The sequence below is a fragment of the Pelodiscus sinensis genome, unplaced genomic scaffold (genome assembly GCF_049634645.1).
Source record: "Pelodiscus sinensis isolate JC-2024 unplaced genomic scaffold, ASM4963464v1 ctg78, whole genome shotgun sequence".
NCBI classification, from domain to species: Eukaryota; Metazoa; Chordata; order Testudines; family Trionychidae; genus Pelodiscus; species Pelodiscus sinensis.
In genome coordinates, this window is record NW_027466023.1 from 144,511 (window position 1) to 163,563 (window position 19,053).

At 42.4% G+C, this 19,053-nt stretch overlaps 1 protein-coding gene across 5 annotated transcripts in view; it reads left to right on the forward strand.

Moving 5' to 3' along the window:
- Window positions 1-19,053, forward strand: part of GOLGB1 (golgin B1) — a 131,435-nt gene that overhangs the window by 24,681 nt on the left and 87,701 nt on the right. For all 5 annotated transcript variants that reach the window (XM_075918353.1, XM_075918356.1, XM_075918355.1 and 2 more), the window contains 6 exons: window positions 5,515-5,637; window positions 6,129-6,242; window positions 9,157-9,547; window positions 11,324-11,439; window positions 11,693-11,807; window positions 17,008-17,060. In XM_075918353.1, coding sequence (XP_075774468.1) covers window positions 5,515-5,637; window positions 6,129-6,242; window positions 9,157-9,547; window positions 11,324-11,439; window positions 11,693-11,807; window positions 17,008-17,060 — 912 coding nt within the window. The remainder of the gene's footprint in view (window positions 1-5,514; window positions 5,638-6,128; window positions 6,243-9,156; window positions 9,548-11,323; window positions 11,440-11,692; window positions 11,808-17,007; window positions 17,061-19,053) is intronic.

Sequence of the window (19,053 nt, forward strand, 5' to 3'; positions counted from 1 at the left end):
GGTGCCACAGGATTCCTCGCAGCATTTGGAAATAGTGACCGTAATGTAATAAAATTTAGCATATCTCTCATGGAAAAAACACCTTAGCAGCCCAACACTGTGGCATTTAATTTCAGAAAGGGGAGCTACACAAAAATGAGGAAGCTAGTTCAACAGAAATGAAAAGATATGGTGACAAAAGTAAAATGTCTGCAAGCTGCATGGAAACTTTTCAAAGACACCATGATAGAGGCCCAACTTGAATGTATACCCCCAAATTAAAAAACACAATAAGAGAACCAAAAGAGTGCTACTGTGGCTTAACAACCAAGTAAAAGAAGCAATGAGATATAAAAATACATCTTTTAAAAAGTAGAAGTCAGATCCAAATGAGGAAAATAGAAAAGAGCATAAACTTTGTCAAATTAAGTGTAAAAATATATGAAGAAAAGCCAAAAAGGAGTTTGAAGAATAGCTAGCCAAAAACTCAGTAATAGCAAAATCTTTAAGTACATCAGAAGTAGGAAGCTGGCTAAACAACCCTTGGACAATTGAGATGCTAAAGGAGGACTCAAAAGATGATAGTCATTGCAGAGAAACTAAATGAATTCTTTGCTTCAGTCTTTATGGCTGAGGATGTTGGGGAGATTCCCAAACATGAGCCATTCTTTTTAGGTGACAAATCTGAGGAATTGTCCCAGATTGAGGTGTTGTCAGAGGAAGTTTTGAAACAAATTGATAAACTTAACAGTAAGAAGTCACCAGGACCAGATGGCATTCACCAGGGGCGGACTGGCCCGGTGGGATACCGGGAATTTCCCGGTGGGCCGTTGTCCGGTGGGCCATCGTGTCCACATGCCGTTGCCCGTCACTCTGAGCAGCTCTGTGTCCGTGCTGTATGCGGCACGCAGAGCCCAACCTGCCACCTGCATCGCATGCGGGACATGAGGAGCATGCAGGGTGACGTCATGGGGAGGGCCATTCTCAGCCCATTTCCCAGGCCTATTTTGATTGCCAGTATGCTCCTGGCATTCACCCAAGAGTTCTGAAAACTCAAATGTGAAATTGTGGAACTATTAACTGTGGTTTATAACCTATCATTTAAATCAGCTTCTGTACCTAATGATTGGAAGATAGCTAATGTGACACCAATTTTTAAAAAGGGCTCTAGAGGTGATCCTGGAAATTACAGACTGGTAAGTTTAACATGATTACCGGGCAAATTAGTTGAAACTATAGTAAACACTAAAATTGTCAGATACATAGATGAACATACTTTGTTAGGGTAAAGTCAACATGGTTTCTGTAAAGGGAAATCATGCCTTACTAATTTGCTAGAGTTCTTTGAGGGGGTCAGCAAACATGTGGACAAAGGGCATCCAGTGGATATAATATACTTAGATTTCTAGAAAGCCTTTGACAACGTTCCTCACCAAGGGCTCTTAAGTAAAATAAATTATTATGGGATAGTAGGGAAGATCCTTTCCTGGTTTGATAACTGGTTAAGACAGGAAACAAAGGGTAAGAATAAATGGTAAGTTTTTCGAGCGGTGAGAGGTAACTAGTGGGGTCCCCCAAGGGTTTGTCTCGGGACCAATCCTATTCAGTTTATTTATAAATGATCTAAAGAAAGGGGTAAACAGTGAGGTGGTGAAATTTGCAGATGATATTAAACTGCTCAAGATAGTTAAGACCAAAACAGACTGTGAAGAGCTTCAAAAATGTCTCATCAAACTAATAAAGATGTAGCCGTGTTAGTCTGGTCTTGCTGAAACAAAAGACAGCATAATGCAGCACTTTAAAGACTTACAAGATGGTTTATTTGGTGATGAGCTTTCGTGGGCCAGACCCACTTCCTCAGATTTGATCTGAGGAAGTAGGTCTAGCCCATGAAAGCTCATCACCTAATAAGATTAACAAGATGGTTTTAAAGTGCTGCATAGTCCTGTCTTTTGTTTCATCAAACTAAGTGATTGGGCAACAAAATGGCAAATGAAATTTAATATTGATAAATGTAAAGTAATGCACATTGGAAAAAATTAATCCCAACTATACATAAAATATGATGGGGACCAATTTGGCTGCAACTGCTCGAGAGAGCTCTTGGAGTCATTGTGGATGGCAGTCAAAAAAGCAAATAGAATGTTAGGAATTATTAAAACAGGGATAGAGAATAAAACAGAAATATCTTGTTGCCTCTGTATAAAACCCTGGTACGCCCACATCTTGAATACTGGTGACAGATGTAGTCGCCTCATCTCAAAAAAATATATATCGGCATTGGAAAAGGTTCAGAAGAGGGCAACAAAAATGGTTAGGGGTTTGGAAGTGGTCTCGTCTGAAGAGAAATTAAAAAGAATTGGACTTTTCAGCTTAGAAAAAAGGAGACTAAAGGGGGATATGATAGAGGTCTTTAAAATCATGACTGGTGTGGAAAAAGTGAATAAGGAAAAGCTATTTATTTATTTATTTTATTTATTCTACAATATAAGAACTGGGGGTCACCAAATGAAATTAAAAGGCAGCAGGTTTAAAACAAACAAAAGGAAGTTTTTCTTAACTCAGCGCACCATCAACCTTTGGAACTCCTTGCCAAGGATGTGGTGAAGTATAGGACTTTAACAGGGTTCAAAAAAGAGCTAGATAGATTCATGGAGGTTAGGTCCATCAATGGTATTAGGCAGGATGGGTAGGAATGGTGACCCTAGCCTCTATTTCTCTGGAGGTGGGTGATGGGAGAGATCACGTGAGAATTACCTGTTTGGGTCACTTCCTCTGGGGCACCTGGTATTGGCCACTGTTGGCAGACAGTAAACTGAGCTGGATAGACCATTGGTCTGACCCAGTATGGCCGTTCTTATGGTCTTATCTAATATTATAACATAAGAATGGCCGTACAGGGTCAGACCAAAGGTCCATCTAGCCCAGTAGCCTGTCTGACGACAGTGGCCAGTGCCAGGTGCCCCAGAGGGGGTGGACCAAAGACAGTGATCAAGCGATTTGTCTCATGCCATCCATCTCCAGCCTCTGACAAACAGCCTTTTATGTACCTAACCTCCATGAAATTATCTAGCTTCTCTTTAAACTCTATTATAATCCTAGCCTTCACAGCCTCCTCTGGCAAGGAGTGTCATGGCTCCTTCCCCACTCTGGCATGATAAATGCAGAAGTGGGGGCCAGCAAGTGTACCCCAAAGCTTTATCTACCAGGCTTTGGTCTAAAACTTCCCCCAAGATCTTAAAAACCTAGATCTTGGGAATAAAACTTCAGCTGCCACCACCCAAATGTTGATAAAGAAATCAGGGGAAAGATCATTTGGGAAATCTTACCCCTAAAATAAAAATCAAGGCACACAATTAACCACTGCCAGGTTAATAAAAAGAAAAGAAAGAACTTTTATTATTACAACAATATTCCTGTTGCAAACATAATGACTAGATAGGGAGGTAACAAAATATACTCATGGAGAAACTCCATGGGCCTAGAACTTAGTTACAAAGAAAAGCCAAAACATCTTTTAAGCAGTGCCAGATCTCAGATCCCATACCCAATCCATAAAACAGTAAAACCTAATGAAACTACCTAAACTTTACCCTACTTACAGAAAATGAAGAATGGTGTCTTGGAGAGAGAGAGAGACATGCTTGTCCCTCTCTGTAGCTGCAGAGAACTCTCCCAGAGAGACAAAAAGAGAAAGGGAAAAAAACCCAAATTCCTTTGTCCCAGTTTGAAAAGTCCCACCTACATTCTTATTGGTCACTCCATCTGGCTAGGTGTAGTTAACCCCTTAATCCCTAGGCTGCTGGCTAACCCTCATAATCATGACAAGGAGTTCCACAGGGTGACTATGCACTGTGTGACGAAGAACTTAATTTTATTAGTTTTAAATCTGCTACCCATTAATTTCATTTGGTGTCCTCTAGTTCTTCTATTATGGGAACTAATAAATAACTTTTCTTTATTCACCCTCTTCTCACCACTCAAAATTTATATACCTGTATCATATCCCCCCTCAGTCTCCTCTTTTCTAAACTGAAAAGTCTCAGTCGCTTTAGCCTCTCCTCATATGGGACCCGTTCCAAACCCCTAATCATTGCAGTTGCCCTTTTCTGAACTCTTTCCAAGGCCAAAATATCTTTTTTGAGGTGAGGAGACCACATCTGTACACAGTTTTCAAGATGTGGACGTACCATACATTTATACAGGGGCAGTAAGATATTCTGTGTCTTATTCTCTATACCTTTCTTAATTCCTAACATCCTGTTTGCCTTTTTGACCGCCACTGCACACTTTGTGGAAGTTTTCAGAGAACTATTCACAATAACTCCAAGATCTCTTTCCTGATTTGTCGTAGCCAAATTAGCCCCCATCATACTGTACGTATAGTTGGGGTTATTTTTTCCAATGTGCATTACTTTACACTTATCCACATTAAATTTCATTTGTCATTTTGTTGCCCAATCACTCAGTTTGGTGAGATCTTTTTGAAGTTCTTCAGTCTGCTTCTATCTTGACTATCTTAAACAATTTAGTATCATCCACAAATTTTACCACCTCACTGCTTACCCCTTTCTCCAGATCATTTATGAATAAGTTGAACAGGATTGGTCCCAGGACTGACTCTTGGGGAACACCACAAGTTACCCCTCTCCATTCTGAAAATTTACCATTTATTCCTACCCTTTGTTTCCTGTCTTTTAACCAGTTCTCAATCCATTATAAATATTGAACATATGCTTGTAGGCTTTCAATTTTGAGGGCATTCAACAGCCAAGTCCAACAAATGAAACATTGTATGTATCTGTAATTGGATGGAAACTGGGGCTTTTCAGACACACAGGGGCTACGTCTACGCTGGCATGATTTTGCGTAAGAACTCTTTTGGGGAAGAGTTCTTGTGCAAAAACTCTTCCAGAAGAGAGCGTCTACACTGGCATGAGCCTTTGCGCAAGAGATGTGCTTTTGCTCTAGAGCATCCTTGCCAGCGTAGATGCTCTCTTGTGCAAGAAAGCTCTGATGGCCATTTTAACCATAGGGCTTTCTTATGCAAGTAATTCATGTTGCCTGTCTACGCTGGCCTCTTGTTCAAGAACAGTTGTGCAAGAGGGCTTATTCCTGAGCGGGAGCGTCATAGTTCTTGTGCAACAAGCACTGATTTCATACATTAGAATGTCAGTCTTCTTGCGCAAGAACTCGTGGCCAGTGTAGACAGGCAGCAAGTTTTGGCACAAAAGCAGCCACTTTTGCGCAAGATCGCACCAATGTAGACACAGCCAGAGTGTATCTAAAATGCAATGTACGCTTTTTGCACTTCAGGTGTCTATGTTGTCAGTAAATATGTAGCTCTATGTGAAGTAAATCCTCTCTTGAGTAATCATGGCTGTCACAGAGGCCTGCAGTACTAAGGGCATCTTGGCTTCTGGTTTATATTTATTTTCACACGTGGCAAACTCCACAAAAAGTTGGATGAAAAATACTATCTTGTTTCTCAGCATGAGAAATGTCACTTGGCTAACTATGTACAATGGCTTACAGCTGAGTTCCCTGGAGGAGGTGATTCGTGAGAAGGATGCTGTCCTGCAAGAGAAGGTTTACCAGCATCAAGCTGAATTGCACCGAATAGTGGCCCAATCAGAGCTGGAAGCTGAGATGCAACAAGTATGTTTGATGGGTTTGATAGCCCCTTGCTTTCACAGAAGATCAGAAAGAAAAATTGCATGAGTTCAGTGGGAGTTGCCACTCAGGGGTGCATGCAGGCAAACAAAGGATTTCAGTGGGAGTTGAGAGGAAGGATGGTTCAGTGGTCAGGATGCCATCTTGAAACTTGGGAAACCTGCATTCAGCTCCCTGCTCTGCCACTGACTTCCTGTGTGACTATGCTATAAATCACTAGTGTCTCTGTGACTCCCTTTCGGGTCTGTAGAAATGGGAATAAAATATTTCCCTGTCCTCCAGCAGTGTTGGCAGGATAAATACACTGACAAATATGAATGCCCAGATACTAAAACAGTGGGAGCCATATAAGATGCATAGAGTTGGGACAGATGGGATGGGATGCTCCTGTGTAACTAGTGCTTCTGTATTTGGGCTGCTACTGTCCTCTCAGCTTCTGATGTAGATGATGCAGCACTCTTGTTTGTCTCATGTAGAACCTTAGCTCACTTCAGAGAAAGCTGAAGGAACAGGAAGCAGCTCTTTTAGGACGAACTCAGATGGTGGAACTGCTGCAGCAAGAGTTACATAGTGCAGAAGATCAGAACAAGGTATCTCTTTGTGCTCTCAACATACTGTGCTCTTGTGTTCCTTTACTGCTAATGTGTGCTGTTGTCTCATCAGAAGCCTAACAACTGACGTAGCTCCCTACCACAGGGACCATGTGCTTGGCGTGAGAGAATCTGGGAATTCCCTGAGGTCAAAGTTCAAAGCTGGCAGCCTCATGAGAGAGGGCATTTTTGTTTTTGGCACTGCATTGGGGGTATGGTTATCCTTAGTGCCTTAATTAACAGTTCTTTCTAAGTAGAGTTGGTGGTGCAGTTTTGTAACTGAGTTGTTGAACTCTGTGATCTCCTTTTTATGCCTGTTGTAGAATCTTCAAAATGTCTAGTTCAGGCAAAAGTATCCTTTTCTCTAACATTGTCTCCTCTAGTGTCACCAGCTGACAATAAGATTGAACTCCAAGGTCCCAATATTTTAAGCTAATTCTTGTTATAACTGTGCAAGGGCTTTTGGGGAATATGTAATATTACTACCTCCTTGATGTTTATAAAATAATTTGTAGGAATTATGCAGGATTTGGCCACTTCCAGTATCCCTTGCCAGACTTAGGAAGCTTGTAGAAGCCTAGTAGAAGTTAGGATCTGACCTTATTTGCCTTAAAGTTTTGGGAGACTAGAAAGAGATGTTGGGAAGAGATTCCAGAAGACTTGAAAAGAGCAAACATAGTGCCCATCTATAAAAAGAGAAATAAGAACAATCCAGAAAACTACAGACAAGTCCGTTTAACTTCAGGGCCAGGGAAGATAATGGAACAAGTAATTAAGGAATCCATTTGCAAACATTTGGATGATAATAAGGTGATAGGTAACAGCCAACATGGATTTCTAAAGAGCACATCATCAAACCAATCTGATAGCTTTCTTTGATAGGATAACGAGTCATGTGGATAAGGGAGAAGCGGTGGATGCGGTATACCTAGACTTTATTAAGGTTTTTGATACGGTCTCGCATGATATTCTTATAAATAAACTGAACAAATACAATTTAGATTGGGCTACTATAAGGTGGGTGCATAACTGGCTGGATAACCGTACTCAGAGAGTAGTTATTAATGGTTCACAATCCTGCTGGAAAGATATAACAAGCGGGGTTCTGCAGCGGTCTGTTTTGGGACCGGTTCTGTTCAGTATCTTCATCAACCATCTAGATATTGGCATAGAGAATATGCTTATTATGTTTGCAGCTGATACTAAACTGGGAGGGGTTGCAAGTGCTTTGGAGGATAGGGTCATAATTCAATGATCTGGACAAACTGGAGAAATGGTCTGAGGTAAATAGGATGAAGTTTAATAAGGACAAATGCAGAGTGCTCCACTTAGGAAGGAACAATCTGTTCCACACGTACAAAATATGTGAATGTAGCTTCTATGTTGAGGTAACTGGCTCCGTGGATATGTGAAAGTCAGTTGGTGTGATATACCTTGACTTTAGCAAACCTTTTGCTACGGTCTCCCACAATATTCTTGCCAGCAAGTTAGGGGAGTATGGATTGGATAAATGGACTGTAAGATGGATAGAAAGCTAGCTAGACTGTCGGGATCAAGGGCTTGATGTCAGGTTGGCTGTCGGTTTCTAGCGGAGTGCCGCCAAGTTCCGTTCTAGGACCGATTTTGTTCAACATCTTTATTAATGACCTGGATGAGGGGTTGGATTGCACCCTTAGCAAGTTTGCAGTTGACACTAAGCTAGGGGAAGAGGTAGATACGCTGGAGGGCGGGGATAGGGTCCAGAGTAATTTAGACAGATTAGAGGATTGGGCCAAAAGAAATCTGATGAGGTTCAACTAGGACAAGTGCAGAGTCCTGCACTTGGGAAAGAAGAATCCCAAGCATTGTTACTGGCTGGGGACCGACTGCCTAAGTAGCAGTTCTGCAGAAAAGGACCTGGGAATTACAGTAGATGAGAAACTGGAGATGAGTCAACAGTGTGCGCTTGCAGCTAAGAAGGCTAATGGCATATTAGGTTGGATTAGGAGGAGCATTGCCAGCAGATCTAGAAAAGTGATTATTTCCCTTTATTTGGCTCTGGTAAGGCCACATCTGGGGTATTGTGTCCAGGTCTGGGCCCCCACTATAGAAAGGATGTGGATGCATTGGAGAGGGTCAAATGGAGGGCAACCAAAATGCTGAGGGGGCTGGAGCACATGACCTATGAGGAGAGACTGTGGGATTTGGGTTTGTTTAGTCTGCAGAAGAGAAGAGTGAGAGGGGATTTGATAGCAGCAACTTTCTGAAGGGAGGTTCCGAAGAGGATGGAGAGAGGCTGTTCACAGTAGTGACGGATGGCAGAACAAGGAGCAATGGTCTCAAGTTACAGTGAGGGAGGTCTAGGTTGGAAATTAGGAAAAACTATTTCACTAGGAGGATGGTCAAGTACTGGAATGGGCTACCTAGGGAGGTGTTGGAATCTCCATCCCTAGAGGTTTTTAAGTCTCGGCTTGACAAAGCTCTGGCTGGGTTGATTTAGTTGGGATTGGTCCTGCTTTGGGCAGAGGGCTGGACTTGATGACCTCCTGAGGTCTTTTCCAGCTCTATGATTCTATGAACCTTTCTGTTTAAACAGAGATTATATTTTTTTCTGTGCTGGAAGGAGAATGTTTTGGATATTAATCCCATCTTACAATTTCTCCTCTTCTTCAGTCTAGACATCTGATGTCTCCCAGCAGAATATTGATTACCCCTCAACAATCATAAGACAGTGTTTCTTCCTGTGGAGGTTTAGAATCCCCATCATGTGTTGTACCTTTCCTCTTTTTTTTTCTAGTTGGAAATTTGGCTAGTTGAAATTGTCTTTAAGATATGTACTTAGTATGGATCAATTTTTGCCCAGTGCCTTAGGGTCTGAAACAGGACTCAATTTGTTTTCCTTTTGGGTTAAGTCCCTTCTCACCTCCTTTTCCAGACTCTCTTGGAGCAGTGTCAGAGAATGGAGACAGAGCTGAGCTCTTTAAAGAGCATGTTGAATACAGAGAGACAGGAGTCTCAAAGCCTTTTGGAGAAGATGGATCTGGAATTGGCTGAGAGGAAGCTGTCCTTCCATCACTTACAGGAGGAGGTGCGGTATCTTTCAGAGCAGCTGGAGCAGGCAGGAAGAACTCATGCTGAACTGGAATCTGAGTACAGAACCCAGGAGCAGAAACATAAGCTGGAGGTAGAAGAACAAAAGCTGCACATTGCTTACCTCCACATGGCTGAGCGAGAGCTGCGATCTAGCCATGATTCTCTCATAGCTCAAAATGATCAGCTGCTGGTACAGTCTACTGAAAATTCAGCTACCATCCAACACCTGCAAGGTCAGCCTTGGGAGTCTGTCTGTGTAGTTTTGATTTGCATCTGTTTTTAATGGCAATTCTGTACCAAAGAGTGGGTAATATCTTAGATGACAAGAGGAAGAATAAACCTTTCCTGGCTCCCAGGTTGATGGGAATTCTGAGTCTCATTACAGCCTTTCAGAGTTGTAGACATTTTTCTTAACCTTAGTTGTTTCTAAATTAATTTGTTAAAGATTTAAAGGCTATGTTAATGTTAGCAATCTCCTTTTTGAAAGTATATAACTAATTATTGTTTTAGTTGACAAAGTGATTATAACACAAATCAGAGAAAAAAAAAATCTATCTTTTCCAGTGTTTTTACTCTGGCTATATCTACACTGCAGCACTTTTCTGGGATACTAGAGGTGTCCCATAAAAGCTTTGCCGCATCCAAAGAGCGCATCCGCTTTTTCGAAACAGTATCCAAAAAAGCGGACGTGTTCTTTCAGCATCCCTGTATTCCTCATCATATCAGGAATAAGGGATGTTCCAAAAGGGGGAGGTTTTTCCAAAAAAAAAAAAAAAAGGGGGGGAGGGGGCGGAAAAAGATACGCAAATTGTGGTGTGCAATTTGCGTATCTTTTTCCGATTTAACTCTGCAGTCTAGACATAGACTTAGCCCAGGTGGTGTTTATGAGCTTGATGCAGGAATTGCTTGATTTAAAAAAAAAAAAAAAAAAAAAAAAGGTTTTGCTATTCAGGAGGTCTGACAGGATGATCGTAGTGGTCCCTTCTGTCCATGGCAATGAATAATCATGGATAAAATGTTTGTAGATAGTTAGTACAGACTTAAACTTGTAGCCACTCTGCAGTCTTCCATGATGATATGTCTAAATCCTTTGAAGAGGAATGTTCCATCTCCTTGTCTGTTGAATCCTGCGCGCCTCTATTGTAATGGCATTCCCTGATCCTTTGGTTAGCAAACTATGGTGGTATTTTGTGTGATCAACTGGTAACAGGTTCATTTATTTCACACTAGAAGACATACCTGGCATTGCTGAGGTCATTCAGGGCAGGGGGCTGGCAATGTGGAGGTGCAGGAGTCAGGAGGCTGGGAGTGAGGCGAGGAGAGCTCAGGAATGAGGTGGTCACATCTTGCGGGGCTTTTTTCCCTCCCCCAGCTGCCAGGGCCTTTTGCCTTCCACAAACCCTCCCAGTTGCCAGGGGCCTTCTCCCTTCCCCTCCTCCAGCACTGTGGTCAAGGGCTGAGGTGAAAGGGTTTGGAGCAGGGGAGCTACTTACTTTGGTGGCAAGCAGGATGGCGGAGCACAAGCCCTGCTGGCTACTCTTGGTGGTGTAGCTGATCCCAGTGGACACTCTTAAGGATTGCTATCCCCTGTGCTCACTGCCCCCAGTGGCCACTCTCCTATCACATCTCTCTGCTCTGCCTCCCCCTTTTGCATGCCTCCTCCCTTTCCATGTCATGGAAAACAGTCTCATTCCTAGCACTTCCCATTTTTTTGACCTTGACCTTGCTTAAAGCTAGGATAAGAGGAAGCTGCATAACCAATTTTGGTGGTCCTAGCTCTTACTGTTCAGGAGGAGTTCTTGATCAGACTCAGACGGACAGACAGGCATTTCTAAAATATATATAGAGATAGAACTCTCAGGTGATATGGACTTCCTGCAGCTACTGAGTGGGCTAGAATAGAAGCAGTGACTGCTAGGTGAGAGGTTACATATTCTAATGTGCATACATTTAAAGTAGATCTACTCAGACAAGCAGAGACATGTATACTTATTTTTTTTTTCTTTTAGAAGAGCTCATGCAAAAATCTGAGGAGTTCGTCCATTGCCAGACTGAGTTAAAATGGTTAAAATCTGAGCCAGTGATGCAGGTCTCTCAATCAGAGGAGCAGGTACAATCTGTAAAGGTAATTGTAACCTAAAATTCTCTAAGAATGATAACAATCAAAAAGACTACAGAAATATCTTCTCTTGACCAATTGGCGACTTTCTGCAGTCTGAGCAGGCATTTTATGAAACTGTTTGCAAATGGAGTAAACTAGTATGAGTTCGTTGGGGGAATTTAGAAATGATTAACAGATTTGTCAAAAGTGCAATTGAAAGAACAAGGCCTAATACCTATGGGAAAACATTGTAATTTTCTGTCTTTCTGCTCTTCAGCTGATCTCTGAGCGGGATGAAATATCTCCACAGGAGAATGTGGTGGAACAGGAGGATGAGAAGGGGACTTTAATCCTACCCACTGCAGCCTTGGAGGGGCTAAAGGCTGAAAATGGTATAATTACACTTCTTCTGTCTATTTTCAGCTAATAAGTACACTCATGATCACTAGATTAAGAAGTGTTCCCTGCTGAGGATTTCAGAACTGCTCTCTAATCCTTTTCCAGAAACTAAAATTGAAATTGAATTCTGAGCATAAGAGGAACAATTTAAATTTCAGCCTGTGAGCAAAGAGTAAAAGAGATTCTGAACTAGTGGATTATCCATCTGTGGATTAGGGTAATTATAGGGTTTATTTTTGTAATCTCTCCAAATAGTGAGTTAGAGAAGGCAAGTAATGGGCAAGGAAAAGTTGTTACAAGAATTTTCTATCATCGCTTATGTAGTGCCCTATTCATTTATGGCACGTAACAGAGCAAATGGATTTCCTACTCAGGAAAGTTTACAATTTAAGTAACGTCCGAGATGTCAGGAGAGAAGATGGAGGCTTGGGCAAAGAAATGACAGGTGAATGCAAAAATAAGATCAATGGGAGGCCAAGTTACAGACTTTGAGATTTAGTATATATTCTGTTTAGGTTAATGGTTTTAATTTATTAGTTCTCTTATTCTGGTGATGTTCATAGTGCCTGTGTCCAAGTCTGTTGGAATGACTTTTGTGTTTCAAGGCAATGTGCACCTAGCATACTCCTAGATCCTATAAATAATGTGTGATAATATACTGTAATAAATAAGGTAATGGCTCCTTGATGGAAAGGAAACTTTACACCTGAGTGGAGGAGGAGTAGTGCAGAGCACATGTCCATTTGGAGGGATAGAAAGGTTCTTGCTTTAAGCTTAATGAGTATCTCAGGCCCGTCTTCACTCTGTGGCAAATCGACGCTGCTGCAATCGATCTTCCAGAGTTCAGTTTAGTGAGTCTAAGGCTCATTAAATCAAACTCAGAGGGCGTCTCCGCTGGCATCCAGTACTCTGGCTCTTGTAAGGAGTGAGGGAGGCCGATGGGAGTGTTTGCGCTTGTCGACTTCCTGTTGTGTGGATGCGACCAAGTCTAGCTTAAGATAAGCTGACTCAAGCTACATGTTCTGTGTAGCTGGTGTCACATATCTTAAGCCAAATGTCTGGGTCTAGTGTCAACTGGCCTGCGAGTGTAGACTGCAACAGTAACAATTCTGATAGTGTGGTAGTGCAGCTTTGAAGAGTTGGAGGATGGCCCATCTGTGGGTGGGTTATAGATTACCCTTGGAATGTAGCAGTATATTTTCAGAAGACATGTTGAGATGAAATAGCAGGCTGTATGGTAAAGGGTTTGTTGCATCTTCTAGTGGCTGTTCACTTTTGCTATCCATCACTGGGGAGTGTGTGGGGTAACCTTTTCTTGAGATTTTTGCCAAGTAATACCACTGTTTCTGCCCTTCTCTTTGAGCTTAGGTTATCTGCCCACGATCTCCTCTGCTTCTGAGAATCCTGTCAATGGTTTGTTAGGGTATTTAAGAAGTAATGTTTACAAAACAATTTACATTTCATTTTCAGAAGTCTCTTTTTAGCATATGCACTGCATGCCTCAAGTGGTACCAAGATTATTCAGTGAATTTGGTCTGCTAGTTGGATCATTAGTTTCCCTAGCATGGGTTGGGTACTAATTGCAGTGCAAGTAGGATTAGAGGGTGTGAAGGTAATCCACCATAGGAACAGAGTCCTCAGCTACCTCCTCTGCCTTGATCGTAGAATCACAGAATACAATAACTGGAAGGAGCCTCAAGAGGTTAACAAGTCCCCTGCCCTCATGGCAGAACCAAACACCATCTTGATAGACGTCTGTCTAACCTGCTCTTAAATATCTCCAGTGATAGAGATTCTACAACCTCCCTAGGCAGTTTATTGAAGTGTTTAACCACCCTGATGGTTAGGAAGTTTTTCCTAATGTCCAGCCTAAACCTCCCTTGTTGCAATGTAAGCCCATTGCTTCTTGTTCTATCATCAAAGATTAAGGAGCATATTTTTTTTCTCTCTCCTCCTTGTAATGCCCCTTTTAAGTACTTTAAAGCTGTTATGTACCCTTTCAGTCTTCTCTTTTCCATACTAAGCCTAATTCTTTTAGTCTTCCTTTCATAGCTCATGTTTTCTAGACTTTTAATCATTTTTGTTGCTTGTCTCTGGACCGTCTCCAATTTCTTTGCATCTTTTCTGAAATGTGGTGCCCAGAACTGGACACAGTACTCCAGTTGAGGTCTAATTAGCACAGAGGAGAAGAAAAGAATTACTTCTCGTGTCTTGCTCACAACACTCCTGTTAATGCAAAAAGAGCAAATATCATTCTGGAATGCAACAGTTTCATTCTATTGACTCATATTTCACTTCTAGTTCACTATGATTCTAGATCCCTTTTTGCAGTACTCCTTCCTAGACAGTCACTACCCATTTTGTGTGTGAAGATTGATTGTTCCTTCCTAAGTGGCATTTGTCCTTATTGAACTTTATCCTGTTTATCTCAGACCGTTTCTCCAGTTTGTCCAGAACATTTTGAATTATGACCCTGTCCTTCAAAGCACTTATCCCAGATTAGTATCCTCTGCAAAGTTTATAAGCATACTCTCTATGCCATTTAGTTTCATTGATGAAGATATTGAACAAGACTGTTCCCAAAACAGACCCCTGCGGAACCCCACTTTTTAATCCCTTCCAGCATGACTGTGAACCAGTAATAACTACTCTCTCCGAATGGTTTTCCAACCAGTTATGCACCCACTATGTAATAGCCCCATATGTTTTGTAGTTCCCTAGTATATTGATAAGAAGGTCATGTGAGACCGTATCTACTGCTTGTCCCTTATCCACAAGATGTGTTAACTTATCAAAGAAAGCAATCGGGTGGGTTTGACATGATTTGTTCTTGACAAATCCATGCTGGCTGTTATCTATCACCTTATTTTCTTTCAGATGGTTGCAGATGGATTCCTTAATTATTTGCTCCATTATCTGTCCTGGCACAGAAGTTAAGCTGACTGGTCTGTAGTTTTCTGGGTTGTCTTTACTTCTCTTTTTATATATGGGCACTATATTTGCTTTTTTCCAGACTTCTGGAATCTCTCCCATCTTCCATGACTTTTCAAAGATGATGGTTAATGGCTCAAATATCATCTCAATCAGCTCCTTGAGTATTCTAGGATGCATTTCACCAGACCCTGGTGATTTGAAGACATGTAACTTGTCTAAGTAATTTTAACTTGTTCTTTTCCTATTTTAACTTCTGAACCTACCCAGTTTTCATTGGCATTCTCTATATTAGGTATTCCAATTGCCACCAACTTTCTTGGTGGAAAGTAACAACAAAGAAATCATTAAGCATCTCTGCCATTTCCACATTTTTCTATTATTTTTCCCTCTTCATTGAGCAGTGGACTTACCCTGTCCTTTGTCTTCCTCTTACATCCAATATATTTGTAGAATATTTTCTTGTTATCCTTTGTCTCCAGCTAGATTGAGCTCATTTTGTGCCTTTGCCTTTTTCATTTTGCCCCTACATACTTGTGTTATCTGTTTATATTGAGCCTTTTTATTTTGACATAGTTTCCACTTTTTGTAGGGCTCCTTTTTAGTTTTTAGATCATTCAAGATCTCCAGGTTAAGCCAGGGTGATCTCTTTCCATACTTTCTATCTTTTCTGCTTAGTGGAATGGTGTACTCTTGCGCCCTTAATAATGTCACTTTGAAAAACTGTCAACTGTCTTCAGTTGTTTTTCATCTTAGTCTTGCTTCCAGTGGGACCTCACCTACCAGTTCCCTGAGTTTACTAACGTGTACCTTGTTGAAATCCTTTGTCTTTACTTTGCTGTTCTACTTTCTACTAGTCCTTAGAATCATGAACTCTTATCATTTCTTGATCAGTTTCACCCAAGCTGCCTTCTACTTTCAATTTCTCAACCAGTCACTCCAGATTTGTTAAAATCAAATCTACAACAACCTCCTCCTAGTAGCTTTCTCCCTCTTCTGATATAAAAATTGTCTCCAGCACATTCCAAGAACTTAGATGAACTATTCCCTGACTACCTGTGGGGGAAAACAACACAGCAAAGTCCCTCATCACCACCAAATCATCCTGTGCTTTGGATGATTTTGTTAGGTATATGTGTTTAAAAAAAAAAATTAAAAAAAAGTGTCATCCACCTTTTCTACTTGGTTAGGTGGTCTGTAATAGACCCCTAGCATGACATCGCGTGTGTGTGTGTGTGTGTGTGTGTGTGTGTGTGTGTGTGTAAAGCCTTTTTAACCTTACCCTGAGATTCTCAACAAGTCGCTGAGGGTATGTCTACACTACCACCCTAGTTCGAACTAGGGTGGTAGTGTAGACATACCCTGACTGGGCCTCACAAAACCCTACTGTCCTCAAGGGCTGGAGCTTTGGCCATGCCTGCCAGTGCCTCATGTTGTGAAGATGAGGAGGCCCCCAAAAACAGGTGTCTGCCCCTTGCTGTCAGCTTCCGAGGGGTTCCGTGACTCCCGGAGGTCTCGATAAAGTGTCATGGCACTTAGTTCTGGGGTTTCTGAGGTTGAAACTGGTGCTGATCTAAATACCAGTGTTACTGTTGGTGTAGCTGTTTAAATTTGCTTCATTTGCAATTTGGAAGTGTCTAATTTACATCCCTTTTTTTGAGAAAAGGGATGTAATTTAGAGACCACCTGAGTGGTTAACCTGTAATCACCCTTATTGGTTACAGTTAACCAGCAAGGGCTGGAGCAGCCCCCCCGTGGGCAGGGGAGTGCTTCAGCCTAGTGGAGCCCTCCATAGGTGGGGCAGGAGTGGCACTCCCAGCCTGGCTGGTGCAGCCCCTGTCTGTGGTGGGCCTGGCCAGGCCAGAACAGTGCACTGCAGGCAGGAGCTGCTCTGGCTCCGCTGGAACAGCCTTCAGCTGTGGGTGGGGCCACTCCAGCCCAGCTGAGCTGGATCAGTCCCCTTGCCCAGACCTGTTTAAACTTATTTAATCGGTTAACTGATTAAATGGGATTTTATGTCCCTACTCCAGAGCAATAATAGCTTTTGTTGATGCCCAAAGTAGTGCTGGTGACATTCCTCTGCCTGGGCAATCCTGACCTCTCCCTGAAGAGTGCTTGAGCTAATGCTCTGTCCTGGGTTGACTCCCATACCTTCTTCCCCGCTTTGGACCCTGCTTTCAGGAGAGTACAAGAGTGTGTTCCCCTCAGGGAGAGCACTATTTTCTCTGAAGGTTAATGACCACTTGTTTATGAACATTTCAGAGACCCTGGAGGCTCAGCATGAAGCTGTGATGAGCACAGAAGATTCAAACCAGGTAATGACCATGCAGCCAGACTAAACAAAACCTAAAATAGGTTGAGGACATGCCCTTAAACTGCTTCCCTTAAGCTGTCGAGGCTTCTCCTAACAATCCTCTTTGCTTGGTTATTATTAGGTGGATTAAAGTAGAAAGATAGAAATGGATGCTAAATACCGTTTGTACTTGGCTAGAAAGCAAACCCAATCCAGGTTTAATAGTTATGTGGGATTTTGAGCCCCCTTGATCCATTGTCAAACCTCTACAGTCCACAAAGGTGTTCTCTGTTCTGTATTCCCCTGCAGTGTCCTATATCAAATTGATCTAGGTCCTAGGGAGCACCATTCTAAAAGTTTGACTTTTTGTTGTATATTGCACTTCAATCCCACTCACTCCCATTGCCTTGTAAGGGATCTTTCATAGAAGGGAAAACAGTGTCCTTTGTCAAGAAGGAGCGGGGGACTAGTAGAATATTTTTGTCCCCGTTCCTTAGAGCATGGAGATGGAACCATTGCACAGTCCATTCATAGGTGATCAGCTCGTGGTCTGGTGACCTTACAATCAACCTGCAAATGAGGGCAAGAGAGTAGTAGTAGACCACCATTCCATGCTGGATAGACTAGATCAGTGGTCTCCAACCTTTAAAGATGAGATCACTTTTTAAATTTAAGTGCAATCCCAGATCTACCTCAAACCCAAATACCCTTTCCCTGCCTCCTTTCTGCCCCTTCTCTGAGGCCCTGCCCCTACTCACTCCATCCTCCCTCTCTTCCCCATCCTCCCTCAGTTTCATCAGTAGGGGCAGCAGGTTGGGGTGCAGGCTCTCGTCGTGGATTAAGGGATTTGGAGTGTGAGAGGGCTCTGAGCTGAGCTTGGGGCAGGCCTTTGAGGTATTGGAGGGGGTTTTAGGTGCATGCTCTGAGAGTGTGTTTGGATGCAAGGGTGCTCAGGGCTAGGGCAGGGTCTTGGAGTGCAGGAGGGGGTTCATGACTGGGATAGGGTTTCAGGATGTGGGCTCCAACTGGGCACTGCTTATATCAGGTGACTCTTGGGTGGTGGTATAGTAGGGCTAAGGTAGGCTCACCCCTGCCCTGGCCCTGTGTCACTCCCAAAGACAGACAGCAAACTCCCTCCCAAGTCCTATTGTGCCCCTCACTCTGCTCTGTGGAGATAGAATACAGGGTGGGAGAGGGGGCATCTTAACATTAGTGCCCCTCTTCCTCCCCTGCCCTGTCCTGCACAGCAAGCAGAAGGCTCCCAGGGGTAGGAAGAGGCAGCTCCAAGGCAAAAGGCAGGAGTTGCACAGCAGAATGGGGTGGGGTAGCTGAAGTGGCAGTCAAAAAAGCAAACAGGATGTTAGGAATCATTAAAACAAAAGGAAAAATGATGTAGCACTTCATTGATGATTTAATAGGTGATCAGCTTTCTTGGGCCAGACCCACTTACTCAGATCATATTCTGAAAGAGAATTGGCATGACCACATATACCAAAGGAATACAATGAAAAAAGCGAACACGTTATTAAACTGACAAATCAGCTTTAGAACAGAAGGTGGGGCGAGGGAAAGGGAGGGAGGGAATACCTGTTTAAAAAGGGATAGAGAATAAGACGGAGAATATCTTCTTGCCCTTATATAAATCCATGGTACGCCCACATCTTGAATATTGCATACCGATGTGGTCTCCTCTCAAAAAAGATATACTGGGATTAGAAAAAGTTCAGAGAAGGGCAACTAAAATTATTCAGGGTTTGGAACGGTCCCATATGAAGAGAGATTAAAGACACTAGGACTTTTCAGCTTAGAAAAGAGGAGACTAAGGGGGATATGACAGAGGTCTATAAAACCATGAATGGTGTGGAGAAAGTGCATAAGGAAAAGTTATTTACGTGCTCCCATAATATAAGAACTAGAGGCTACCAAATGAAATTGATGGGCAGCAGGTTTAAAACAAATAAAAGGAAGTTCTTCTTCACACAGTGCACGGTCAACCTGTGGAACTCCTTGCCTGA